Source organism: Spinacia oleracea, chromosome 3 (assembly GCF_020520425.1).
Source record: "Spinacia oleracea cultivar Varoflay chromosome 3, BTI_SOV_V1, whole genome shotgun sequence".
NCBI classification, from domain to species: Eukaryota; Viridiplantae; Streptophyta; class Magnoliopsida; order Caryophyllales; family Amaranthaceae; genus Spinacia; species Spinacia oleracea.
This window is the reverse complement of record NC_079489.1, coordinates 46,725,178-46,752,738: the sequence shown is the minus strand read 5'-3', so window position 1 is coordinate 46,752,738 and position 27,561 is coordinate 46,725,178. Positions and strand designations below refer to the sequence as shown.

General features: G+C 42.7%; 2 protein-coding genes across 2 annotated transcripts; both read left to right on the top strand.

Annotated features, from left to right (window-relative positions):
* The first annotated feature begins 468 nt into the window (after window positions 1–468).
* Window positions 469–3,189, top strand: LOC130470315 (protein MAINTENANCE OF MERISTEMS-like). Its single transcript, XM_056840256.1, has 6 exons — window positions 469–1,312; window positions 1,395–1,553; window positions 1,639–1,956; window positions 2,039–2,181; window positions 2,255–2,362; window positions 2,445–3,189. Exons 1-5 carry the CDS (start codon window positions 473–475, stop codon window positions 2,289–2,291), a joined length of 1,497 nt encoding a protein of 498 aa, XP_056696234.1. The 5' UTR covers window positions 469–472; the 3' UTR covers window positions 2,292–2,362; window positions 2,445–3,189.
* An 8,947-nt stretch (window positions 3,190–12,136) lies between these two features.
* LOC130469671 (uncharacterized) lies at window positions 12,137–27,102 on the top strand. The gene is made up of 5 exons (XM_056839086.1): window positions 12,137–12,911; window positions 13,108–13,657; window positions 26,287–26,348; window positions 26,701–26,798; window positions 26,862–27,102. The coding sequence occupies exons 1-5, from the start codon at window positions 12,270–12,272 to the stop codon at window positions 27,100–27,102; spliced, it is 1,593 nt and encodes a 530-aa protein (XP_056695064.1). The 5' UTR covers window positions 12,137–12,269.
* The last annotated feature ends 459 nt before the right edge of the window (window positions 27,103–27,561 follow it).

The window sequence follows — 27,561 nt, the reverse complement described above, 5'->3', positions numbered from 1 at the left end:
GTACAAAGCAGTTTGAGAGATCCAAATATGGTAATTTCCATGAACATACTTGGACATTACCTAGAGCATGTGTATGTTTTTAACAATCTCTTTTTATACTCTTTTGTTAGGACAACAACAATGATGTGCATGAAGCATTCAAACTCTGCAAAAAATAGAGCAGGTGAACAAGGTTCTTGATAAAAGTGATACCTACGACTCTAGTGTTTTCTTGCAATGTAGGTGTTCTTGGTATATTGCTTGCGTTCCTCATAATTCATGAATGACAAATTATGGAAGAATTTTCATTTTGTTGGAGTTAATTAAATTTTTTTCACTTAGGGAACTTTTTGCTCGATATGAACTTAGTATCATGTCTTAGGGAACAAAAAATTGTATGACTCCATTTTATGAGCGGAATGCACTCCTTTAGTGATTGGTGTGAGTGCCAGTTTTGTTAAAGGTATAATGCCTTATTGTATTATTGATCAGCATGCCTGACGAGTCGTCACCTCCTTCTGGTGGCCACGAGGAGCGTGGCATGACGCGTCAGTCTACTGGCGCGGGTCCCCTATGGGTGGGCCCTGAGCTCTACGACGGTCGTGATCTGCACTACGACCTAGAGCACCACGTGACTTCCCGCCTTCACGCGAGGAGAGAGACTACGGTTCGCGGCTATGGCGCAGCGACGAGTGAGACCGTTTTTAGCTTCCTGAGCTCGGACGCCCAGGCTTTGGTGAGGGCGAGCTCACTGTTTCCGGTGGTCGAGACCTTCTGGGAGATACTGCGGCTTAACATCTCCCTGTCCTTTCTGCGGTCGTTCATGAGGTGGTGGTGGGATACCACCAACACCTTCCATTTTCCTTGGGGCGAGATGACGATCACTCCCGAGGACTACACGGCTTTGACGGGCTTGACCTTTACAGGGAACCCCGTTCGTCTGAGGTCGGATGGCCCATCGCCGACTGTTGCTGAGGGTACCAGGCTCCTGGGCTCGTGGATGGGTAGGAGATTGCCTTCGTACCAGCCCCGTGGGATACCTTTCGCTGACCTGATGTGGGCCTTAGAGCATGGGGTAGAGGAGTCGCCTTCGAGACAGGCTCGGCTGTTCTACCTCCATTTTATTACTTCCACTTTTCTATCGGGCCCGACTGACACCTTTGACCCGAGGTGGATAGGCATGGTGGAGGACGTGTCTACACTGGGTGACTATCGCTGGGGCGATTTGGGCTATGCGACGCTCGTCGGCCAGATGAGTTTGGCGGCGCGCGACTCAGACCCGAGTAGACGTCACTTTGTGATTACATTAGCGGGAGTGCCGCGTTTGTTCGAGGTATGTGCCTAGACTTTCTTTTGTTTTCTCGCTTTTACCGGGCCTCTTTTTTTTGATGTTTTATTGTCTTTTCTTTTTGCAGCTGTGGGCCTTTGAGCACTTACCTTGGCTGGCTCCCCGAAAGGGGCAGAGGCCTTTGGAGTTCCCTGCCGGTCGCCGTTGGGGTTGGAAGAAGAAGCTGACAGTGCGTCCACCGCCCGATACCGTGTGGGATCTTATTCGGGACGGGAACCCTGAGCATGTACATAATCTTATCCTATATCTCGTATTTCGTCATTCTTTTTATTTTCTATGTGCGAGATCTGACCGTGTTTGTACAAAAATAGGTGGTTTGGACCCCATGGCTCTCTTTTAGGGGTACTCATGCTTCGGTCAGGGATAGTTATGCCCTGAGCCAGATGCGGGTCTTGTTCGTTGGCCGCCGGGACCCTGTCTGGTACCTGGGAGAGCGGGTACGTATGCAGACGGTCGGGGCTTTTTCGGTGCCTAGGCCTCCGCCTGCGACCATGCTGTCTACTCGCTCGATAGGCGAGCCGTGGAGGGTCCACTCGAGGACTGGCGTGCCGGCGACGGAGTTGGTGATAGAGGGAGCTAGCTATCATCAGTTTATCCAGGATTCTCTTCGTCTCCCGGAGCCTGGCGCTGTAAGTTGCCCTCTCTTTTCGTATTGATTTTAGTGTTTTCATGCTCGTGCCCATGTGTTTATGTCTACTGTGTTTTGTGCAGGAGTGTCCTGACCCTTCGTTGGGGGGGGATGGGTGCTTCCCGATGCTCGGATCTCGTATACAGGAGAGAGTGGATCCGAGATTGTGGAGACTTTCCCGGAAGACCGGGTTTTCCATGCTCCGCTCCCTGAGGGAGTACAGGCGGTATGCACCTTTTATTTGTGCACTCTTCTTATATCTTTCTTTTTTTCTTTTGTTACTAACATTCCTGTTTCAGGTTCCGGCCCATACGGCCAACGCGATGGTGGGGGTGATCAACCGGTTGAAGTCCGCGTTGGTTCGAGACCGATCTGCACTTTCTTGCAGGAGCCCCCACTCTACTAGGGTAATGTGCCCTCTTTTTTCTTTTGATCTGTACCTCTTGTTTGGCTTTCTATTACTCACTCTCCTTTTGTCTTTTCTTGTAGACGGGTGCTGAACGAACCGGGGCCGACGACGCGGGTCCCTCGGGCGGGGGACACGGTCGTGAGAGAGAGAGGGCACGGCACTCGCCCCTACGGCATCGCCGTTCCGACGCGGGGGTGAGTTCTTCCGGGGAGAGGTCCGAGCCGGAGCGTAGGCGACGTTCCGTGTCGGTGGCCCGAGAGCCTAGCCCTGAGTTGCAGTCACAGCCTCATTTTTGGGGTGATTCTGGCTGGGGGCCCTCATACCACGGGGAGTGGAGTGGATGGACCGGTGAGGCTTGGAGACATGGAGTCGATGACGAGTCTTAGGCTTACCTCCTGTTTTGTATATATTCATTCTTGTACTCCGCATGTATATATATTTTTTTGCGATTTTTTGGTGCAAGAATGTTTTGAGCCTTCCGTGGGCTTTGCTTTGACATATTATAGTAATATTAGCTTTCTAAACCAACGACAAATTTTGAAAAGAGAAAGAATTCCGTAAAAATAATGAGTTCATACAAGAGTGCACACATATTTTTAGACTAACCGACTACTTGGGGTATTACATGTGCATGTTCACTCTTTTTCGTTTTTTGCCGACTCGTGCCATACTCCTTTGTTGGGCTTGTTCCTGAAGATTCTTGTGGCTTTGTTTTTCATTCTTATTTGATCTTGCCCGTGCATGGGTTAGGGTATAGTGCCCTTTGCAATATCCTTTCTTCTTGATGCGTTGCATGACTTTATTATTTTTTAATTTTTATTGGACCGAATCCTTGATAAGGATTGCCTACGTATCTTGTCAGAATCAGGTCGCGCGTAGTTCTAGCTTTTTGAATTTTTTTTTTTTGAAAGGGTGTTCATTACACGTCTGCTTCCCCCCCAAGTGTTCGTGGTTCTTTTGATGGTTCGAAAAAGGAGTACGAACACTTGCAGAATCGGGAGGATAGGTGGCAAGAGAGAATGACGCCCGTTCAAGGGCGAAAGAAATATTGGCGCCCAGGCCTGGGCGTAAAAAATAACAGCGCCCAGTCATGGGCGTTGAAGTTTTGTCCTTCGCTTTTCCTACTTTATCGAGTTTTATGCCGTTTGCTTAGAGTAATGTGCAGAATGCTTCCTTATGAGTCTTAACGTGTTTTATTAGATGCCTTAACTCCGGACTGAATCTTATTAAATATAGTACTTTTTCAATTGGTCTAAGTTCGTGAGGTTAGCGAATTCCGCCCCATCTATGTCAGCTAGTTGGACTGCTCCGCCAGGTAGGATGGTCTTTACAAAATATGGTCCTGTCCAGTTAGGCCGGAATTTTCCTCGAGGGTCCGTAGTAGGTGCGCGGACTTCTTTTAATACAAAATCGCCTTCTTTGATATTTCGAGGTTTGACTCTTTTGTTGAATTGCCTTGCGATGCGCTTTTGATACACTTGCACGTGATGTAAAGCTCTCAACCTCCGTTCGTCTAGAAGGACGAGCTCGTCGTACCTAGCTTGAACCCAATCAGCTTCGGGTAACTTGCTTTCTAGGACGATCCGGAGGGAGGGAATTTCCAACTCGATCGGTTGAACTGCTTCCATTCCGTATACCAAGGAGTAGGGTGTTACTCCAATGGAGGTGCGGATTGAGGTTCGATAGCCCCATAATGCGAAGTGTAATTTGTTGGGCCAATCCTTACAATTTTCGGCCATTTTTTCGATTATGACTTTAATATTTTTGTTGGCCGCCTCTACCGCGCCGTTCATTTGCGGCATGTAGGGAGAGGACTTATGGTGTTTGACATGATATTTTTCGAGCAGGTCTTGGACTTCGGCCCTAAAGTGGGAACCTCGTATCGACAGAATATGTTCTTTTCTAGGAATCGAGCGACATGTTTGGCCGTTAATTTTGCATAGGAGACTGCCTCTACCCATTTAGTGAAGTAATCAATTGCGACTAAAACGTACTCGTGTCCCCCTACGCCTGTTGGTGTTACCTTGCCGATTATATCTATACCCCAGGTGGAAAAGGGCCATGGAGAAGTGAAGGTGTATAGTTCTGAGGGAGGCAAATGGTTAAGGTTACTGAAGATTTGGCATTTTGGGCAAGTTTTTACAAAGTGATGGCAATCGGTTTCCATAGTGGTCCAATAGCACCCTGAGCGGGATATTTTTCGGGATAGCATTTTTCCGTTCATATGGGGTCCGCACACGCCGTTATGGTATTCTTCCATTAGTCTTTGGGCTTGGTTTTGGTGGACACAAAGTAACTTGATTTTATTCGGCGTGTACTTGTACAGTTCTCCCAGAATTATGCTATATTGTGAAGCGAGGAGGCGTAGGGCCTTTTGTGCTCGCGGGGAGGTGTTTGGGGGGAATTCCCCACTTGTTTTGTAACGAAGGATGTCCGTATACCATGGTTCTTCTTCGGTGTTTTCAGGTTCGGAGTCTATGGCACAACAATAAGCCGGCTCTTTCCTTCGCTCGACCCGAAGGGTCATCCCGTCCCATTCATTCGGGATGTTGAGCATTGAAGCTAGCTTCGCTAGTGCATCCGCGAATCGGTTGTCGTCTCTTGGTAAGTACGTATACTCGATTTTTTCAAATTGCTCGACTATTTGGTCTAAGTGAGCTTGATATTTTGAGAGACTAGTGCTTCGGACCTTCCATCTTTTGGATATATGGTTGATTATTAGGGAAGAATCCCCGAAGACTTGTAGATGTTTGACTCCGAGGCTAACTGCGGCCTCTAGCCCAACTATGCAGGCCTCGTATTCGGCGGCGTTGTTTGTGGCCTAGAAGTCAAGTTTGACGGAAATCGGTATATGGGCCCCTTCGGGACTGACTAGGAGAACTCCGACGCCGCATCCTTTCTGGTTGGACGCGCCATCGAAGTATAGTGTCCAATAGTCGTCTCGTATCATCAGAAGTTCCTCGTCAGGGAGGAGGTAAGCTTCCGTGGTTTCCTCATTCGTGGCATGCTCGGCCAGGAATTCGGCTACCGCTCTTCCTTTGATTGTTTTTTCTAGCATGAATTTTAGGTCGAATTCTGAGAGCATGACTAGCCACCTGGACAGGCGACCATTTAGGGCGGGCTTTTCGAACATGTATTTTAAGGGGTCTAGTTGTGACACTATATGAACAGTGTGGGCCAATAGGTAATGTCTGAGTTTTTTGGATGCCCAGACGAGGGCGAGGCAGGTTTTCTCAAGTTCTGTGTATCTCGTCTCGTACTGTATGAACTTCTTGCTCAAGTAGTAAATGGCTCGCTCGGATCCATGTACACACTGTGAGAGCATAGCTCCCGCTGCAGTATCCGTGACGGTTAGGTATAGGCGTAAAGGGATTCCAGGCAAAGGCGGGGAGAGGACGGGTGGTTTGCTTAGATATTCTTTGATTTTATCGAAGGCAGTTTGGCATTGTTCATCCCATTCGACTTTTTCTTCTTTTCTTAATTTTTTGAATATTAGCTCACAAGTCATAGTAAGCTTGGAAATGAACCTACTAATGTATTGCAGCTTTCCTAGGAAGCCCCTTATCTGTTTTTCAGTTTTTGGTGGGGGCATTTCGGTAATGGCTTTGATCTTGGATGGGTCAATCTCGATTCCTCGTGTACTAACAACATATCCTAGCAATTTTCCAGAGGTTACCCCGAACACACATTTTTGTGGATTTAGTCTCATGTTATATTTCAAGATTCGGGTGAAGAACTTTTTAAGTGCCGGGAGGTGACCGTGCCGGTCTTTAGATTTGACGATCATGTCGTCTACATAGACCTCGATTTCTTTGTGTATCATGTCATGGAGTAACGTGGTGGCTGTTTTTTGATAGGTGGCCCCCGCGTTTTTCAAACCAAAAGGCATTACAGTGTAACAATACGTACCCCAAGGGGTAATGAAAGTTGTTTTTTCCATGTCTTCTTCTGCCATGAGTATTTGGTTATATCCGGTGTACCCGTCCATAAAGGAGAGGAGCGCGTGTTCTGCGGTGTTGTCTACTAGTATGTCAATGTGAGGTAGGGGGAAGTCATCTTTGGGACTGGCTTTGTTGAGGTCTCGAAAGTCTACGCACATTCGCACTCGTCCATCTTTTTTAGCTACGGGGACAATATTGGCCACCCATTCTGGGTAGTTGGAGACTTTTATAAAGCCGGCGTCTAATTGTTTAGTGACTTCTTCTTTTATTTTCAAGGCTATCTCTGGTTTGAGTCGCCGTAGCTTTTGTTTTACTGGCGTCATTTTGGGATCTAGCGGAATTTTATGCTCAGCGATTTCTCGATCTATTCCTGGCATGTCTTTGTAGGACCAAGCAAAGACACCCTCGAATTCCCGCAAAGTGGAGATTAGATCGGCCTTTTCAGTGGGAGTTAAGGTGAGGCCAATTTTAATGATTTTAGGATTTTCTTCTGTTCTAATATTTACCGATTCTGTGTCCTCAATTATAGGGGTTTTAAGTTCTTGCTCATTTACAGCTTTTATTAGTTCGGTATATTCCTTTTCTAGCTCTTTTTCGTGCTCATTAGTGGCGAGACATTCTGCATTATTACTCGGATTTTTAAGCGGCATATACTCAAAAGTTTTGTTTATCTTATTAAAGTCATGAAGCATTTCATCAAAAAGATCTCCCGGAGTAGAGATTTTCGGGTCTAAACTATTTTTGGGAGGGGTTACAATTTTGCTAGGTTCGGACTCGGAGTTTGACTCGGGTTCAGACTCTAATTCTTCGTACATAGGACCCTCTCCCGCAGATATCTTGAACTTCATCCCACGAGCATTAGTCCATTTGAAAGTCTTGCGCCACCCTCGTTGGATTTGGTCATCTTTTGAGGGCGATGGAGCGATCAATTTAGTAGGATCGAACACTTCATCTTGAAGAGCTAATGCCATAATTTCTGTTTCATTCTTCGCTCTTTTCTTTTCTAACCCAAACAATAGCCCGAAAGCATGTGAGTTGGGGAGCGTTTTTGGCATAGCACGATTCTTTGGGGCGAGTGGCCTTTGAGAACGTAAAGGGTCGTGTCCCAGAGCATGCATCTCTTGGGTTTGTGCGACCTCTAGGTATAGATGTTCGGGATATGCTTCTTCCATCGCGTTCCTTGATGGCTATCACGGGCAGGTATTCAGGGGCCCTGCATTATTGTTGTGGAGTAGGAGACACATTAGTTTGTTTCGTGAGTCGGTTTTTTAGACATTCTATGACTACCCTTAAGTCGGACTAGTATATTTGGACTGCTATGTGTGCACTTTTGAACTCTTTATATTTTGGAAAACCTTTGCCCGTGTGACATTCATCATTATTTGCATGGTCGACTTTTAGTGCCGAGCATTGTCGTCGTAGGAGGCCTAACAATGACATAAAGAGTTATTAATTTTTTCACGAGTCGCTTTTGAAATCGAGTGCTTTTCTTACGCCCTCGTAGCAATTCTTTTTACAAATATTTTTTTGTGCTACGTATTTTTCTTTCGCGCGGGCACCGAGGCTGCTGCGCCTGACCAGAAGGCCAAGCAGCAACTTCAGCGCCCAGCGAGGGGCGTGAGAAATTCTGGCGCCCAGCCAGGGGCGTTGAAAATGCGTCCCTAGCTGATTCTCGTTTTCTATTTACGTCTACTTCTGTTTATGCGACTTCGATTTGCGTGCTTGCCTAATAACGTCCTTTACGCGTTGCAGCGTTTGTGGGATTCGTTACAGGCCATCCCGAGCGTCTCTTATTTTTGTGGCGATCATTCGGGTTTGCGGAACACGTATTTCGGTATAACTCTTTGGCAAATTAGTCTATGAATGTTTGGGCAATTTTTAAGGTCGTTGGTTTTCTAGGATAGTTTGTCACACACAATCACATATTTCGCTACACATAACTAACATTCATCATGAGGCGATAATAACATGTCATGTAGTTTATGATAGGCTTCTATGGGTAGTTATTTGCGCATGGCTTGGTACCGCTTCTATCGTAGATCCAACACATGCCCCGGTCGAGGTAGTGTCTTCAACAGACGAATTTCGCTCAAGAGGCCAACCCGCAAGTGCAAGCCAAGGGGGCTTGCAGGCGAGAGGTACCTAATGAGCGAGCGATTGGGTTTGGGATAGGTGTACTACCTGCACAAGTACCGAGTGGGAAACATGCGCGGCGTATGCACCCCCCTATTGGCGAAAAAAGGTATCCTTAGTCCCAACTCCCGAGGGAGCCGAGATTCGTTATGCGGTTCTGCCCGTTCACATTAATATGCTGATTTTCAGGTCGTCCCAACTTGATAGGGAAATAAACGCGGGGTAGGATCGTTTCACCCTTCGGCTATTTTGATTACCTACAAGCACGAGTATTTCCTTCACTATCCCCAGTGGAGTCGCCACTGTGAGGGGGTCGAAAAAGCACGAGGCTAATGCGTGACCTCGTCCCTCGTGGGTGTGACGCTTCTTTTTATTCAATGAAGTGTAATTGGATTTCCTGTGAGTTTACACCCAATTGACTAGTAATATAGGAGTCGCCATTCAGTTTTTAACGACAATGAGAAAAACTGACAAAACCCGGTTATCGTGACATAAAGGGAGTGCAATTATGTTTGACCACGACGGCCGTAGGTTCCCTTGTGATCCCTGGTGTGGGGATCTCTCAACATACACCCGCAAGGTAGAGATTGAGGGTTCGGGGGACTGTAACTACCGAGAGGAGTACTCGCTCTTCGATAACTCCAGAGGTAGGATATCCTTACTAGCTCAGCATAAATAATTGAAGGGACATGCGTTAACTATTAAACTAATCTGAGTTGATTTTAGCAATATGCAACATATAATACTAGATCGATCGCGATTATCTGATTTAAATAGCATTAAGGGACCTAGCATGATAATCCAATTTCCCAAAAAAATTATATTTGTTAGGCGTGGTAGAACAATCAGATTTAGTTAGTTTAACAGTTCATAAAAAGGGCGAGGAAAGCAATTAAATCATCGAAAAGGGACACATTACGACGCACCCTTGAGAGGTGCGTCACGGTTCTCAGAAAACTAACCACTTTGACTTTGCTACTTCTCCTTTTTATTTAACGAATCTCAAATTATGGGACAGGATACGTTCTGTTCGATTTATGGATCGATTGCGACAGAACGCGTGAACAATTTCGCAGCGAGAGGCTTAGGCTAAGGGTTGGAGTCAATACTCAGAATATGAATTGTGTGTTGTGTTCCTTTCAAGTCGAATTTGGGACTGTAATTATAGGGAAGAGTTTGTGGAAAGATAGAATTGCAGAGTTCTAATCCACAAAGAATTAGGAAAAAACACGTACCCAGGTATTTCCAGCGCCCAGGCCTGGGCGCCGAAGATTTCGGCGCCCAGAGCCAGGCGTTGAAAATAGGCTCTGGGCTGTTTTCTTAGTCAGATTCGGATTCCTGAAATCCGTAGTGTTTGAGACTTAATCGAGTCTTTTAGTGCGTATCAATTTCGTGACGGAATGCGTCTGGGCCCGTTACGAACTCTAGGCTCGTTAGGATTTTAATTAATACGTAACTCTTATTTCCGAATCATATTAGGAATAGGATTCTCGCACTTTTCTATCTCATTTAGGATTCATGTTGGAGTGCAACACCTAATTCTGACAGGTTTCTATCTTTTATGACTTGCCACTTTTAGAAGCTACCCTTTACGGCAGTTATTATTTTTAGAAGGTTTCCATAAATCGCAGGTTTCTATAAATAGCAGGTTTCGGGTGAAATGAAAAGGGGAATTGAGATTCTTTATTTTATAGGAGATGCGTTGTCAAGTGGAGATTTATGCTTTCATCATCGAATCTTTCCCTTTCGGGAATGGGGACAAAAGTAGGTGTCTACAGTTAGCCCCCACTTTGACTGAGTCTTGGAGTAAGACGATGGTCAAAGTATTAGACGGAGTGCGTCGCACAAGCCATAGTGACCTGTTTTGGCGAGGGTCTCACGAGCCCCCGAGTGATAACATTTGACTTAAGGGTCATCACTTGAAGTGTCGACATATCCCTCACGTGTCATTGGGATTTGTCAACGGATAGTATAGAAACTTCCTTACTTTGTCATTGGAAGGATCTAAAGAAGTGTAGAAACTCCCTCACTTTTGTCATTGGGAGTAGCTACAGATGTTTTCGAAATCAAAGCTATAAAGTGTAATTGGGCCTGGCCAAGCACAATCACGAGGTAAAACTGTTTTTAAAGATTCTCATTTTCAGGGCTAGTTAAACGAGAAAACCCCCTTGTTTTTATGGGACATAAAACGAAGGAAAATCCAGCACATTGCTCTTTTTGGAAAAAACGGAAAACCAATCCTTTTAATTTTTGGAAAAGGGAAAACCAGAAAAAGTTATTGCTGCAGCGACTAAGGACCTACGCGACTTGTGACGTAGACCCCGCCGGCTAAAGATGGTGAGCCTGTCCGCTAAGGGTGGACGCCCCGTCCGAAAAAGTGGACGAATCTTGTTTTTTGAATATTTGAAAATAAAGACCTACGCGGCTTGTGACGTAGACCCCGCCGGCTAAAGATGGCGAACCTGTCCGCTAAGGGTGGACACCCCGTCCGATAGAAGTGGACGAATCTATTTTGAAATTTGTTTTGTGTTTATTTTTTGAAAATAACGACCTACGTGGTTTGCGCCGTAGACCCCGCCGGCTGAAGATGGCGAGCCTGTTTCATTTTGTTTTTTAAGACTTCGTTTTTGGAAAACTGAGGACCTGCGCGGCTAGTGACGCAGACCCCGCCCGCTGAAGGTGGGCGAGCCCTGTCCGCTAAGGGTGGACATCCTTGAATTCGTTTTTTCGATTTGGGAACCCGCGTGGTTTGTGACGCGATCTTGCCAACTGAAGATGGGCAAGTTCCTATTTCTTTTGTTCTTTGTGATTTCTTTTGAGAATTTCTTTTTATTCATTCTTGCAAGAGCGAATTCTTTCGAGGGATGCTCGAATTTAGTTGTAACCTGAACGTGGGCTGACAACGTGTTCAGACGGACCTTTGTCTTGCGACCGTCTGCTTTCGTGATTTTAATCTAGTCTTTACGGCTCGATTTTTGCCACTACTTGGTCTTTGATCAGAGGACCATGCACAAGTGTCAATGACGACCTTTCTCTGAGGTCGAACCCTTTTTTTTTGAGATATCCAAACATGAGATGGTGTATGGCGTAGTCCGGGAATGTGATTTTGATTGTGCGCTCCTTGTTGGAGTATTTTTTTCGCGAGCCCCCAAGCACTGGGGCTCGTCGGTCGTTTTTCGCATCTTGTAATCATGTTTGGGGTCATGCTCGTATGTGCGAGCGACCTTTTATAGCAGTGTGCTACTTTAGCGAAGCCGTGGAGTGCGACTTTAGTTTTCAGGCGACATCCGATTTTAGCTTGGCCCGGATTAATCCTTTGACAGACAAACATTTTTTATTTGGAAAACCAACGACTTAACGATACACATTTTTGGTGTTTCGAAGAATGACCATGATATTTATTTTGATTTGAAAAGTGTACATAAGCATTTTCTGAGACAAGTCTAAGTTTCGACCAAGTTTTAATGTTTATTTTTGCTTATTTGGGAGCTAAAGGTGCTTTTGGGCTTGATCCTACTTGCAATAGGGCCTCGTGTTTAGCAACACGGTTTTAAGCCTTTTCCTGTTCCGCGTTTTGTGAAATTTGGGCCTTGGGCTGCATTTCCGGCGCCCAAGGCTAGGCGTTAAACATTTCGGCGCCCAGCCATGGACGCTGGAAGTCTTTTCCTGGTGATATTTGAATTTTGGATTTCTTAACGCGCTTCCGAATGGGATCAGGATGTCATTGGGTGCGTTCGACTATATATAGGGGCTAGATACGTCCCTATTTTCCACCACTCTCAATTTCTTTCTCTCTTTTTTGCTGTGTTTTAATTACTCATTGCTTTTGCCATGTCGACCCCTATTTTCTCACTCCAACGGACTGTTAGGCGTTGGCTACGAGCCCTTACTCCCACAGAAAAGGCTTTGTTAAAAGAATACCACTTAGAGGCACTTTTAGGCTTACAACAAATTAATATTGATTATAACTTTCTCCATGCTGCCCTAAACTTTTGGGACTCCGATCATCATGTTTTTGCCTTTCGGGGCAACGAAATATGTCCTTTGCCAGATGAATTTGCTGCGATCCTTGGTTATCCTACTAATGCTACTCCTGCTACCCCTGGCACTATTGAAGAGGGTAAAACAACCATAGGGGCTTTCCTAGGACTAGATGATAACATGTTTGCTGAAATTGTTGTAGGTAACGAGGTTAACTTGGCAAAACTTGTAAAACATCACTTTAGGCCTAGTAAGAATATGACCGAACAGAAATTGAATATTCGAGTCCTTGTATTTTGCTTGTTGAATCACTATTTGCTATCGAATAACAATGGTGAGTTCGGTGACATAAGGTTGATCCCCTTGATTAGCCAGATGGAAAGTTGCTATTCCATTATGCCGTTGGTTGTTGCCGAGACTTTGCTGAGTGCGGATGAGTTGAAGAAGGATGCCAAATCTGAACATTTTAAGGGAAGCCCCCTATTACTGCAGGTAATCGATTTTTTCTTGCGCACGTATACACGTTTTTTTTGCGTACACATTTTTTATTCGTCCTGCCTTGGGGCTGAGTTTCAGCGCCCAGGGCTGGGCGCTGGAATTTTCGGCGCCTGGTCCTGGGCGTTGAAACTGCGCCCCAGGAACCGTTTTCTTTTATTATTATTTTTTTTGATCGTACCCGTTTTTGAAGATTTGGCTCGTGGAACGGCTTAGACTTTTGGAAGCTCCTGCCGATCCTAAACATTATCGCCCTATAGCCTTGGGTAACCGAAAATACTTGCACCAAGGCCAGGGCGAGGCCGAATGGACCTCCTTTTTTAATTATGGCATTTGTTCTATTAAGTGGGTGGTACCATGGTGGGGTTTGACTACTATGACAGGGGGTTCTGACGTATCGGTTTATGTTTCTTTGTTGGGGCTATCCCGTCCCATTTATATTTTCCCTTACCGAGTCATGCGTCAATATGGTTTAAGGCAAACTATCCCCTTTTCTGATACGGTACCACCTAAGGTAGCGGCCTTTTCACAAACACGGGTTCTAGCGTGGGCTAAGTATTATGATGGTCTCCCGCGTTGGGCCGTAGCTACAAATGGCTTTGTGGGTCTTTCTGAAAACTACAAGTTGTGGATGAGCTCCGATGATAAAGATGTGAGGGCCGAGGCTCGTAATGGGGAGCCGGCTGAGCTTTTGATACCTCGTATTCGTGTTAAGTATGAGTGTCCTAATTCTTCCAAACCTCGTACCTATAGTATTAAGACTATGAAAGCTCGTCCTGATCGAAAGCGAAAGGAAGTTCCTCCCCGTTCCAGTTTCAGGCCTAAAAAGATGCCTAAAATGAAGGGGCCTGCTGTTGTTAAAAGAAATGCAAGCTCTCGCGGAGATCGTCGCCGGAACAATGTATGGGTTAGGAAGGCTCAGCCGCCTGTAGAAACAGTGGCTAGTCTAGTTGATGATAATAATCCTTCTCCCACCATTGTCTGTGCCCTTGAGGCTGAGCGGGCTATAACTGAGAATGTTTCTGAAGCCTTGGCATCTTTGGAAGTTAGTGTCCAGGAGCCGGTTCTTATGGAGATTGATATTGGGGCAGCGCAGAAGACTGTGGGGGTGGATCCTGCGAACATTGCCCTCTACAAGACTTTATTTGATGATCCGGAAGAACTAGAGTAGTGTAGTTCTTGCTAGGGTGTAGGTGCCCTTTATTTATTTCAGTTGTGTTTTGTTTTTTTTATTCTTAGCACTTTTGTTTTCCTTCTTATTATTTTTTTCAATAAAGGCGTATTTTTATTTTTCATTTTTATTTATTTTTGTTTCTCCTCTTTTTTATGTTTTTATATGTCTAACACTTTTTGCACAAAGAATATTTGTTTTTTTTATTGGACCGAATCCTTGGTAAGGATTGCCTACGTATCTTGTCAGAATCAGGTCGCGCGTAGTTCTAGCTTTAGAATAAGTTCTAGTATGCCGGATTTCGGTAGATATGCCCTGCGGTGGAAGCATATTACTTAATCGATCAAATGAGTGAAGTATTATCATTATTTTCATCTGCCGTTTATTTTTGCCATAAGTCGCGTAAAATATGAAATTCGACTAATTTGTATGGCTATATTCTTGGTAAGCCTATTTGGATACGTACTGTACCCCCCAAGTGTTCGTTATTTTGCCGTTGTGTGCGGATAAAATGACGAGCACTTCTGAAAAGAAAATTTTTGGCAGGCAGAGAGTTTCAACGCCCAGGCTGCGGCGTCAGAAATTTCGGCGCCCAGCCCTGGGCGCTGAAAATGACTTGGGCGGTCAATTTTTAACGCTTTTCTTCACATGTTCTTGCATTTATTTCTTTTTTTGTGCCTTGATTTTTTGCTCGTATTTAAAGTCAATTTTGAGGCTATTTTGGAGGCTTTTTTGACTGTTAGCGTGAAATGTATTTTTGTCCGGATTAATTTTTCCCATTCGTGACTCAAAAAAGTTTTGAAAATGGAGTTAGGGTGCGGAAGTTATGAAGATCTTTGTGTAAGCTTTTGAGGTGGGTTGAGGTGCGTGTCGTTTTTGAAGGATTGGTGGGGGTTATATTTTATTAATTCCCCTTTTACGCAACATTTGCTTTTGTTTTGGATTTTGATTTCCTTTGATTTCTTTGGGTTGTATGGGTTGATTTTTATGGTTGCACTGGTTGACTTTTATGTTTTGGGGATATGAATGGGATGGTGCGGTTTATTTTGTGGGTTTCGGGAATTGGCTCCCATGGCACTATTTCAAAACCGAGTGGGCTTTGTTTGTTGGGCCTAGAGTGGGTCGCCTCTTTATTTTTGTATTTTGCAAGTACCTTTGGTGCTTTATTTAGCGTTAGAATAGATTTTTTTAGGAGAAATATTACGCCTTTATTGATTCAGAAAGTAAGGAAAACACACTGAAATAAAACTGACCTATATTCTAAGGGGCCTTAGGACCATATAAAGTCTCTATTATTTTTTCTATCAATCTAAAGAACTACTAGGCGCTTTTTACTAATGGTGCTCTATGTGGCTCAAGCCTGGGGTTTAGTCTCATAAAACTTCGGTCCTTCACCGGTACTCATCTTGAATTCCATTCCTTTTGCATTGACCCACTGATATGTCTTCACCCATCCGTTCTCGACCTCTTCTAGTGTTGATGCAGGAGAGATTAACCGGGTTGGATCGAAACCTTCATCTTGTAAAGCTAGGGTAGACATCGCAGTCTCGTTCTCCATAGGCCTCGATTCGTTAAACAATGTCCATAGAGCTTGGTTGTCCAATATTTGAGCTGTTTTAGTCTTGGTGAGGTGGGGTGTCTCATCCAAGGTGTGGCAGTCATGGAAAATTTCAAATCCGGGTTTTAGCAAGCCATCCTGAACGAAGGGTTCAGGGAAATCGCATCATGGGTGTTCTTCTCCTTCCCGAACGAACATCCCGTTAAGGGTTCTTTGATACGGGGGAAGGAGGGTGGTTTGTTTGGCTTTGTTAAGGTGTAGCCCAGACAGGCGGTCGGCAATATCTTCCTCCGTTGGTTCATAGCCTAAGCCAAAGGGAGTAGATTTGTTGGGTAAAGGATGGAATGTGCATTCCTTCTTCCTTATGCCCAATGGGGTTCCTGGGAAATAACCTTGAGCTAGTAGCATTCTAGGGATGACCCGGGATGCATGCGGGTCTAGGAATGCTGGATCATAGTCTTCAATGAACTGGATTGCTTCTTCCATTTGAAACCCATAAAGGTCGTCTGCAGTTTCGGCCGTTCCAACCATAGTACAACTGATGTCGAGAGGAGGGGCGCGGATTTCTAGTATTACCCCGTTATGGTTAAGTTTAACCATTTGGTGCAGGGTAGAAGCCACACCTCCTAAGTCATGGAGCCAAGGTCGCCCCAAGAGGAGGTTGAAAGTGGGCTTGATGTCGATTATTTAAAACTCCGTGGTGCGTGCCACAGGCCCGGTTTGTATGGTAAGGTTGATTTTTCCCAATACAGGCCTTCGAGAGTTATCATAAGCTCGTACCCCCTTGCGTGGAGGTTTGGAAGTCATCGTTTCCTAGTCCCAAGCAATGGGCGGTTCGCAACGGGCAAACGTTAACCGCCGAACCGTTATCTACGAGCGCTAGGGGGATGTTTTGCCCTTTGCATCCGACTACTAGATAAAGGGCTTTATTTTGAGCACCCCCCTCTTTGGGCAAGTCTTTATCAGTGAAAACTATGGCCTTTTCTCCGGCATCTCTCGTGACATGGCTAACCAATGAGTCATGTGTGATATCTGTAGGTACTGAGATGAGGTCGAGTGAGCGAATAAGCTTTTCGCGATGTTCCTTTGAAGTACACATGAGATCCCATATGGTAATCTCGGCCTTGGTTCTTTTTAGTTGTTTCAAGAGAGGATTTTCAATGACTTCTGCGACGGTGGCGTTCCGTCCATTCTCAGGAGTTTGCCTAACTGGGATGTCGTCCATAGGAGGTGGGTGAATATCCGGTTGGTATATTTTTCCGGATCGGGTGAGGTTGTCGACCTCGGGCTCCTGAGGGGTGGTGTCAATGAGAGCATACCCGGGCCAAGTTTCGGTGAAGAGGTCCTGGCCCAACACTTGATATAGGTAAATATCTTCAGCATCATCATCCCACACACCGCACACTTCTCTCTCGATTCGATCCATAGGGACCACAGCGAGTGGTGCACCTTGAGGCGTGATGTACACCGTGGGGTCGAAGTTCTCTGGTTGGTCGAGAGAGATGTGACAAGAGCCGAGTGGGCTCTTGTTGTTGTTAGGTTTGCCAACGTTAGGGAGAGGTATCACTTCATCCTCTATCATGTCCTGGATCGTATGTTTTAGATTCCAGCAGTTTTCAGTGTCATGCCCATTTCCTTGATGGAATTTGCAGTAAGTACCTTTGACCCAATATTTGCCCTTGATAGGAGGGTCACGGGTGGGGCCTATAGGTCTCAACTTTCCTTGATTGGTTAGTCTTTCAAAGGCTTGTACCAAAGTCGACCCGAGTGGGGCAAACTTTCGGTCTCGGACCCATCTTCCAAGGCTTCTTCGGGCGGGAGTCTCTTCTACAGCATGGACTTCTTGGGCTTGGGATGTGTTACCCCGATTATAGGTGTTGTTTTTATATGTGGGTTTTCTTTGTATGGTTTTGGCGAGGTCGTCCTCGATCTTTATTCCCACATCATAAACTCTTTTGAAAGTGTCAAGTCCCTGGTACCTAAGGTGTTGTCTGTAAGCCGGGTCCAGGTTGTCAATGAATTTTTGGACCAATTCTGTTTCGGGAGGCCTATTGATTAGCTGGGCCGCCTGGTCCCTCCATCTAGCAAAGTAGGTTGTGAAACCCTCATTTTTCTTTTGGAAGAGAACTTCCAGCTCGCGCATGGTGACTTGGAAATCCATGTTCGACGAGTATTGCTTGATGAAGACATTGACAAAGTCTTCCCAAGTGGGGAAGAGCTTAGGGTCCTGGTGATAGTACCATTTGAGCGGCACAGGTTCCAAGGACAAAGGAAAGGCGGGTAAATACATGGACTTGTCCACGCCTTTCAAGTTCATGGCATTCACAAAGCTCAGTAGATGATCACGGGGGTTGTCCGTGGCCTTGAACTTTTGTAAGTCAGATGAACTGAACTTATCTGGTAGTTTTCCAGGAAAAGGTTCAGGATCGAGGGAGAAGTATTTGCTCCCCATGGTTTGCTGTAGGACCATTTTTTCAATCCTCTTCTCGTTATCGAGGTCATTTTTGGCTTGCGCAGCCGCTAAAGCTTCATTTTCCATTTTCAATTGGCCCGTAAGTTGGGTCATTTGGACCATCTGGTCTCGCAAATCTTCGATGGACATGTTTGAAGGTGCGAATCGAGGTCGGGGAAGCGGAGATCCTTGAAATGAGGGACCACGGACGGAGCTTGGAGTCACTAAACCTGATGTTGGCGATGTATCTTTGAGACGCACTAACCGTTGATTCCCTGATCGGCACCAAGTGGCAGGACCAGTCCTAGGCATAAGATAAGCTAAAGTTTAGGTTCCCAAAGTTTCAAGCATTACTTAGTCTAGACTTCGACTCTCTCTATTGGTTTTTTGCTCTTTCTTTTATTGGTACACTTTTTGTTTTTTTTTTCTTTTGGTCATTCTTTGGATTTTCGAAACACTTGCCCGTGTGACATTCATAATTGTTAGCTTGTTCGGTTCTTAGTGCCGAGCATTGTCGTCGTAGGAGGCCTAACAACGACGCAAAGAGTTATTAATTTTTTTACGAGTCGCTTTTGAAATCGAGTGCTTTTCTTACGCCTCGTAGCAATTCTTTTTACGAACATTTTTTGTGCTACGTATTTTCCTTTTGCGCGGGCACCGAGGCTGTTGCGCCTGACCAGAAGGCCAAGCAGCAACTTCAGCGCCCAGCGAGGGGCATGAGAAATTCTGGCGCCCAGCCAGGGGCGTTGAAAATGCATCCCTGGCTGATTCTCGTTTTCTGTTTACGTCTACTTTTGTTTATGCGACTTCGATTTACGTGCTTGCCTAATAACGTCCTTTACGCGTTGTGCAGCGTTTGTGGGATTCGTTACAGGCCATCCCGAGCGTCGCTTATTTTTGTGGCGATCATTCGGGTTTGCAGAACACAATTTCGGTATAACTCTTTGGAAAATTAGTCTATGAATGTTTGGGCAATTTTTAAGGTCGTTGGTTTTCTAGGATAGTTTGTCACACACAATCACATATTTCGCTACACATAACTAACATTCATCATGAGGCGATAATAACATGTCATGTAGTTTATGATAGGCTTCTATGGGTAGTTATTTGCGCCTGGCTTGGTACCGCTTCTATCGTAGATCCAACACATGCCCCGGTCGAGGTAGTATCTTCAACAGACGAATTTCGCTCAAGAGGCCAACCCGCAAGTGCAAGCCAAGGGGGCATGAAGGCGAGAGGGACCTAATGAGCGAGCGATTGGGTTTGGGATAGGTGTACTACCTGCACAAGTACTGAGTGGGCAACATGCGCGGCGTATGCACCCTCCTATTGGCGAAAAAAGGTATCCTTAGTCCCAACTCCCGAGGGAGCCGAGATTTCGTTATGCGGTTCTGCCCGTTCACATTAATATGCTGATTTTCAGGTCGTCCCAACTTGATGGGGAAATAAACGCGAGGTAAGATCGTTTCACCCTTCGGCTATTTTGATTACCTACAAGCACGAGTATTTCCTTCACTATCCCCAGTGGAGTCGCCACTGTGAGGGGGTCGAAAAAGCACGAGGCTAATGCGTGACCTCGTCCCTCGTGGGTGTGACGCTTCTTTTTATTCAATGAAGTGTAATTGGATTTCCTGTGAGTTTACACCCAATTGACTAGTAATATAGGAGTCGTCATTCAGTTTTTAACGACAATGAGAAAAACTGACAAAACCCGGTTATCGTGACATAAAGGGAGTGCAGTTATGTTTGACCACGACGGCCGTAGGTTCCCTTGTGATCCCTGGTGTGGGGATCTCTCAACATACACCCGCAAGGTAGAGATTGAGGGTTCGGGGAACTGTAACTACCGAGAGGAGTACTCGCTCTTCGATAACTCCAGAGGCAGGATATCCTTACTAGCTCAGCATAAATAATTGAAGGGACATGCGTTAACTATTAAACTAATCTGAGTTGATTTTAGCAATATGCAACATATAATACTAGATCGATCGCGATTATCTGATTTAAATAGCATTAAGGGACCTAGCATGATAATCCAATTTCCCAAAAATATTATATTTTTTAGGCGTGGTAGAACAATCAGATTTAGTTAGTTTAACAGTTCATAAAAAGGGCGAGGAAAGCAATTAAATCATCGAAAAGGGACACATTACGACGCATCCTTGAGAGGTGTGTCACGGTTCTCAGAAAACTAACCACTTTGACTTTGCTATTTCTCCTTTTTATTTAACGAATCTCAAATTATGGGACAGGATACGTTCTGTTCGATTTATGGAACGATTGCGACAGAACGCGTGAACAATTTCGCATCGAGAGGCTTAGGCTAAGGGTTGGAGTCAATACTCAGAATATGAATTGTGTGTTGTGTTCCTTTCACGTCGAATTTGGGACTGTATTTATAGGGAAGAGTTTGTGGAAAGATAGAATTGCAGAGTTCTAATCCACAAAGAATTAGGAAAAAACACGTACCCAGGTATTTTCAGCGCCCAGGCCTGGGCGCCGAAGATTTCGGCGCCCAGAGCCAGGCGTTGAAAATAGGGTCTGGGCTGTTTTCTTAGTCAGATTCGGATTCCTGAAATCCGTAGTGTTTGAGACTTAATCGAGTCTTTTAGTGCGTATCAATTTCGTGACGGAACGCGTCTGGGCCCGTTACGAACTCTAGGCTCGTTAGGATTTTAATTAATACGTAACTCTTAATTCCGAATCATATTAGGAATAGGATTCTCGCAGTTTTCTATCTCATTTAGGATTTATGTTGGAGTGCAACACCTAATTCTGACAGGTTTCTATCTTTTATGACTTGCCACTTTTAGAAGCTACCCTTTACGGCAATTACTATTTTTAGCAGGTTTCCATAAATAGCAGGTTTCTATAAATAGCAGGTTTGGGTGAAATGAAAAGGGGAATTGAGATTCGTTATTTTATAGGAGATGCGTTGTCAAGTGGAGATTTATGCTTTCATCATCGAACCTTTCCCTTTCGGGAATGGGGACAAAAGTAGGTGTCTACACCAGACTCGTTTGAAGTAAATTCAATGAACCAGGTATTGTCAACAGATTGTCTGTTGAAGTTTTCAAGAAAACTCCAGTTTTTGAGTTCAATGAGTAGGAAAAATTGTACGCGCTACATATGAATATAATAATATAATTAGTACCGGTGTACTGAAATCAACTTACATGTATATTTTGGACAGCAACATAGCATGTCAGAATGTTACCCTTTTGGAATGATAACTAGTCTTTGGGCCCGTTCGTCGAACAGGCTTGTTGTATGTTGGTTGATCTTGGTGTGTTATTTTGAAGTTTGATCTATTGGAAATACAAAAATGCAAATTTTGTTTTTTTGGTGTTGGCCATATTAGTAGTTGTGTAACTTTTGTTGTTTAAAATAAATTTATTTGTAACTAATTGGAATGTTTAAAGTCATTGGTCTAACTTGCAGAATTTCAAAATTTCCTTGATAAACCAGAACATATAATCCACCAAATCCTAACATATAGTTTGAGAGAAATAGTTATTATTAAAATCCCTAAATAACCCATCCTTCGCATGTGTGGTTGGTTTTTTTCTTTGGCTCGTGTTTCAGGTAGTTGGTATATCATCCGATAGCTGTATTGGGTCTTGATTTGTAGTTCTTGGTTTGCTTGTTGTCGGTATCTCCTCTATTATTATTGTCCTGTTGTATTTTAGTAACATGTTAGTATAACATTATCTAAATAATAATCTATTTATAGTAATTAGTATGTATTTGTTGTTTTGGTTTGTGTATAATTTGGGTCTTGATAAGGACATTACCTACTGATTCTGAGTGTTTTGTTTGGTTCACCCTCCTTTTTGAATTCTTTTAGTATCTCCTTCCTTTGTGTTTTGTTGCTTTGTTTTCATCTTCTTCAACATGGAAGACCTTAATAGCAGTTAGCTCTTGTATGTATCCTTTGTTGTTGACCTGTAGCTTGAGTGTACATTTCTTCCCAATGCATTGTTGCAGCTCATCTGAGACTTTCTTTTAGCTTTGTAGTACTGTCTATATAGGGGGTCTAGGAAGGCCATACCAATCAACAATATGTTTAAGCAACGTTGTGAAGCTGATACTGAAAAGAGTTTCCTGCCATGCTTCATTTTCCTTTTTTTTAAATGTGGAAAAGCTTACACAATCAATATAATAAAAAATTTAAGTAATATTTACAAAATTTTCAATCCTAATCTTTTTAACTCAACAAATGAAATCAACTGATTTTAGAATTAATTAAGATTTACCCGAACCATAATATTCTTTCTTTGTAGGGTCCCAACAACCCAACTATATCCAACTTTACCACTCAGGAATCAGGATCATCCACATTAGAGGGGGTTGATCGATGGTCTTTCTGAGTGTAAATCAATAATATAAAACATAGTGTTCATGTATTCCCGATCAAAATGTAACATAGACCATCCCCCCATATCAATATAGATGGTTGTTAGTCTTGTTAGAACAGAATGTCAGCTCACTTCTTGATGTAATATAAAGAATTCACTATGCCTAGGTGGAATCATGACCATAATTTAAGAGTTCACTTATTTAGTCTCACAGAGCAGATACAGTAATCAAGGAGATGCAATTTAGTTGAAGGGTATTGCTCGTAGTTGTTTTGTGCCACAGGCAGGATATTTATCGATTCAAACAATTACGACGTGTCCCATTCCCCAAAATTAAAGTTATTAAAGCAAGACACCGAAAAAACTCAATAACTTGCTATATTTAGCCTAGTCTCCAAGTGTAACTAATTAGTAATATGGACATCCCAATGCATGACTAATATTGCAAAGGGTGTCATCAGGCTTGAAAATTACATACCAGCACAGAAGCTATTGTATCACTGTTATGGGTTTAATGGATTGTTGTTATTAATATTGTTGTTATTAATCATCCCTTAAATTCTCTTTCTTTACATGGTAGCACTACTACTAATCCTTCAATTCTACCCATTCATTTTTTCAATATGATTCCACTATGGCAGAGATATTTTAATGTAACCAGCTTAATTTTCTTCCTTTTTCCTTGACTAATACTGCCAGGAACATGAACTTGGGAGGACTTGCGAGTCATAAGATCCATTTTTCTTTTTGAATATTTGTTTTATGAGTCAAAATTGATTTTGTTGTGATTTAAATAGTTGATGTAAGTTAGATACACCACACATACTAAAACGTTTAGCATGAAAGTGATTTGACTAAAGTTGCTTAAATTGTTCCACTGTTGAGTATGGGTCTTTGAGATTAAGAGAAAAGGGTGGTGGGGACAGACTATTATCATGGGAAAATAATCAGCTTCCTAATACATAGGCAACAAATTTGATGAATTAGAATCAGAGATATCTGTAAGTCTGGCCTCTAGAATAAATGCAGGTGACCATTTCATTACTGTGTTCAACTTCTCCCATCTCCGTCACATAAGCTTGCTCAACATCTGATAGCGAGGTTGATAAATGCAGGTCTACCCCTATGCCTAAAGCTGATTGTACTCCTAGTCTTAACTCCATCATAGGTTCTATTCTGTTATGTACACTAAAAAAACAATTATCTCCTACAAATTAAACACCTAAGCAAACCCATACAGTAAACACTCCTGCAGACTATTTATACCCACTGGACCACTCATCTTCCCTTCAATCAACCACCTTCATATCAACATTCTTCTACTAAAAACCACATCTTTATATCATAAGAATTTTTATATTTATTTTACTTGGATGATTTTATATTAAGTTGCTTATTTGTAATCAAGGACTTACTCGTTGATGATATTATAAGCCTTAAGGCTTTGAGCTTATCTAACAATATTATCCCAATGACAATACCATGCTGTTGTGTGGTTGCTGAACTATATTCACACTCCTTCCCAGCAACATTGATAAACCAACTACTACTACTCCTTCCATTGTACCCATCCCCACACTATAATTCTGTAATCAATATGCATGATGAGCCAACCAGAAGTTAGTTCAGAAACCCATCAGAAATACAAACCAAGACCAACACCCTTGATGTAATATAAATAGTTCTCTCCCTTTCAATTTCTTATTCAGTCAGTTTATGTAAGATAACTCTCACTGTAAACTTTCTCTGACCTGAAGCTTTATTCAATTATATAGTTTTATGCTTGAATCCAAAAAAGTAGGACAATCAAGGCAGAAATCTGTTGCGTTTTTTAGTTCTTCAATACATAGAGGCATCATTATTAAAATACAACAGTATATTAAACACATCAATTTGGTACAAATCAAGTGGAAATCTATACCTATTAACAAAGGCACAACAACTCAAAACTGTAAATTAAACCAATTTTAATCAGGCATTAAAAAAACGGGAACATACCTGTCTGTAGCTATGGGGCGTATCATTACTCATGGAAAATCTAACTGTGCTAAATAGACTTAGGATAAGATTAACATATGAGAGATGGAATGTCAATGATTGCTTGTGCAAACAAACCGTAACCGACACGAGTTAAGAAATTGGAAACATTTTTGGGGGAAAGTAATTTGTGTATGAAGGCTATAAAGTTAGGGAGAAGATGGTGGGATCGAATTGAAGGTGAAATTGGAGTTTGATTCTGTTTCGAGGACCAATTGAAGGGTTTTGGGAGGATTTTAGCGATGGTGGGATCAAATTGAAGCTAGCATTGAAGACGGTAGATTGTCAATGCTCGTAATTTGTAAGGAGACCTCATCAATTTGCAATGAATGATGATTAATGCCGAGGAGGATGAAGCGGAGCTGCAGAGCTGATAATAACAGTAATGGGGGATAAAAGAAAGACGATGAATGATACCAAGATGGGCTTGTTTTGGGTGTTTTATTTTTATTTTTAAAAGGAATATATGCTTGGCCACGTGTCTTTTAAGTGGTGATGTGGTCGCCACGTGTCTTCAAAATAGTGTTGCTTATGTGTCTTTAAAATAGAGTTGGTTTTCTTTTTTAAATACTAGGTATTGATTAGACTGATACCTTTTAGAATGATAGTTAGACTAGTACCATTTGGAAAGAAATGTATGTGTACGATTTGGAAACAATGTAAACAACGCAACTCACTGATCAATTTAACGGAAGTCAAGCCCATGTTAATGTTTACGGTTATGTCCACTCGTGAACTTGGTAATTAACGAACACTGTCAGTAATAAAAATAGTTCCAAAGTGAAAGTGTTAGTTGGAGAATTAATTCTTGCTTTGAATAACCCCACCCACCAAGTACTAATAAATAAGCCCTCCCTCTTCTTCATTGCTTCCTCTCTTTCTCAAAATTCCTTATTTTCACAATCTTAGAAATAAAACAATGAGTATGAAAGGGAAGAACCCTAATTCTTTAGGATCAGGTTGTTCTTCAAACATCGGGGGGCTATCGAATTCGCAGGTCAAGTGTGAGCATAACATAGATGCAGTCGTCCGAATTGCAAAGAAGGGCCCAACTCATTTCTTGGTTGTTCTAAATGGCCTGTAAGCTTAAGTTTATTCTAGGAAGCTGGATTGTTGTACCTTTTTTTTTAATATAATAACATATGGTTCTAGTATAACGTTGGTTTATTTTTCTACATTCACAACACTCTGACTGCGATTTTTTCGAGTGAATTCCAAACAGCGGTGGTATTGAAGACCGTGAATATCAGATCTTTCCGATCTTGGAGAAGGAAAAAAACATAGCTGAGTTAGAGTTGGAAAAGAATATTTTGGAAGAAAAAATAAATAAGCTGCAAATGAAGAAGTAGGATATGGAGGAGGATGTTCAAGAAATGAAGAACGAGCTCTGCCAAACACGAATTGAGCTAATGAACTATTCAAGGAACGAGAAGAATTTTTCAATGGCACTTGCGTTTTCGTGGCTATTTTTTGCCATTCTTGTCTTTTATGTTAAGTAGATATATCAGTAAGAAATTGTATTTTTGGTAGTTAGTGGGTACCTTAGACGAAATTCAGTTCATCACTGATTCGTGATCACCTCATTTTTTTAGTTATTGTCCAACTATTGTGACGGTAATTAGCATTCTGTAGCAACAAGACTATTAACATTATGTTGTGTGTACCTGGCGATAACCACATTTTGAATTGGTACCTCCTATGCATCATTTTTGTGTTAGTCTTTATTTCCTAAAATATATAAGAATTTTATGTTAATGGTTAATATGTAGTTACTTTTTGAATTATTTTGTTGTTAGTTAGTGGGTACCTTAGGCGCAATTCACTTTTTTATGTTGGTAGTCACCAAATTAAGTTGAAGGTAATCACCTTTCTGCATCCGCATGCTATTAACATTATGATGTGTGTACCGGGAAACTACCACACTTTGATTTGGTACCAACTAGGCATCCAACGGCTCCGTCAAATCACTACCTGTTTACAAGTTGCGTTAAATATTCCTTTTTTGGGGCCCACATCATACGGCTATATGAGCTTTTTCTCTGAGTCCCTTCGCCTAGCGGAAACCCCTCCTGGACATCGTCTTTTCATGTCGAAGACATGGGTTTGATTCAAAATTTTCATAGCTAACAAAATTTAGCAATTTTCCGTTCTTCGTATGTAAAATTTAGGGGTTCTCAATTTGGGGTTTAAAAGTCAATTGATTGTTGCAGGTTGATGGACCACGTGATTATTGTTACTGCGGAGCTCTTGTGTCAAGGCTAAGTGCTTGGACTCATGACAATCCATGTAGAAAATTCATTGCTTGCAAGTACTACGATAGAGAAAGGGAAAAAAGGAGATGCAAGTATTTCTAGTGGCTTGATTTGGATAGCACTATATGCCAGAGGGATGTCATAAACCAGATGTTGTTGGAGAACCGATTGATGAAAATTGAGATGAATGCTATGAACAAAGAGATTGAAGAGTTGAGCTACCCGAAAAGGAGGTTCATGAATGAGGTTGGAAAGCACAATATGAATGGGGGAGAAGATCATATGGTACTATTCATGGGTGCCTTGATATTTGTAGTCATTGTAGTTGCAGTAGTGGATTTGTTATTCGAGTATTATTAGGATAATAGTCCATTAGGGATTCGATATTAGGATGTTATGATCGAATGTTTTTGCGTAATATTGAACAAATGTATTTGTCTTTGATTGAATTAGGTTTCCGTTGTCATTTCAAATTATAACTTCCCCATTTCGGTAAAGTCACTCATAAAACCAGTCAATTTTTCAAAATTTAAAGGATGGTTGGAAAGAAATGATCAATCTTTATTGAATCAGGAACGATAAAAGATTTTTTGTTATTTGAGTTATGAACTCCGAAAACTCAAATAATTTAAAATGATACCTGGTTTTTCATATCATCAAATACATTTTTGGAATTATTTTGTTGTTAGTTTTTGGGTACCTTATCCAAAATTCACTTCTTCACTGATTCGAAAACACTTCTTTATCTTGGTAGTCATCAAATTAAGTTGATGGTAATTGCCTTTCTGTATCCCCATACTATTAACTTTAGGTTGTGTA

What these genes read in the sequence shown, in the direction of transcription:
- LOC130470315 (XM_056840256.1), top strand. Translation starts at nt 473, where the DNA reads ATGCCTGACGAGTCGTCACCTCCTTCTGGTGGCCACGAGGAGCGTGGC. An exon ending in GAGTGCCGCGTTTGTTCGAG is followed by an intron (nt 1,313 to 1,394) that starts GTATGTGCCTAG and finishes TTCTTTTTGCAG; the next exon opens with CTGTGGGCCTTTGAGCACTT. An exon ending in GTCTCCCGGAGCCTGGCGCT is followed by an intron (nt 1,957 to 2,038) that starts GTAAGTTGCCCT and finishes TGTTTTGTGCAG; the next exon opens with GAGTGTCCTGACCCTTCGTT.
- LOC130469671 (XM_056839086.1), top strand. Translation starts at nt 12,270, where the DNA reads ATGTCGACCCCTATTTTCTCACTCCAACGGACTGTTAGGCGTTGGCTA. An exon ending in GAAGCCCCCTATTACTGCAG is followed by an intron (nt 12,912 to 13,107) that starts GTAATCGATTTT and finishes CCGTTTTTGAAG; the next exon opens with ATTTGGCTCGTGGAACGGCT. An exon ending in GTCACCAAATTAAGTTGAAG is followed by an intron (nt 26,349 to 26,700) that starts GTAATCACCTTT and finishes TGATTGTTGCAG; the next exon opens with GTTGATGGACCACGTGATTA.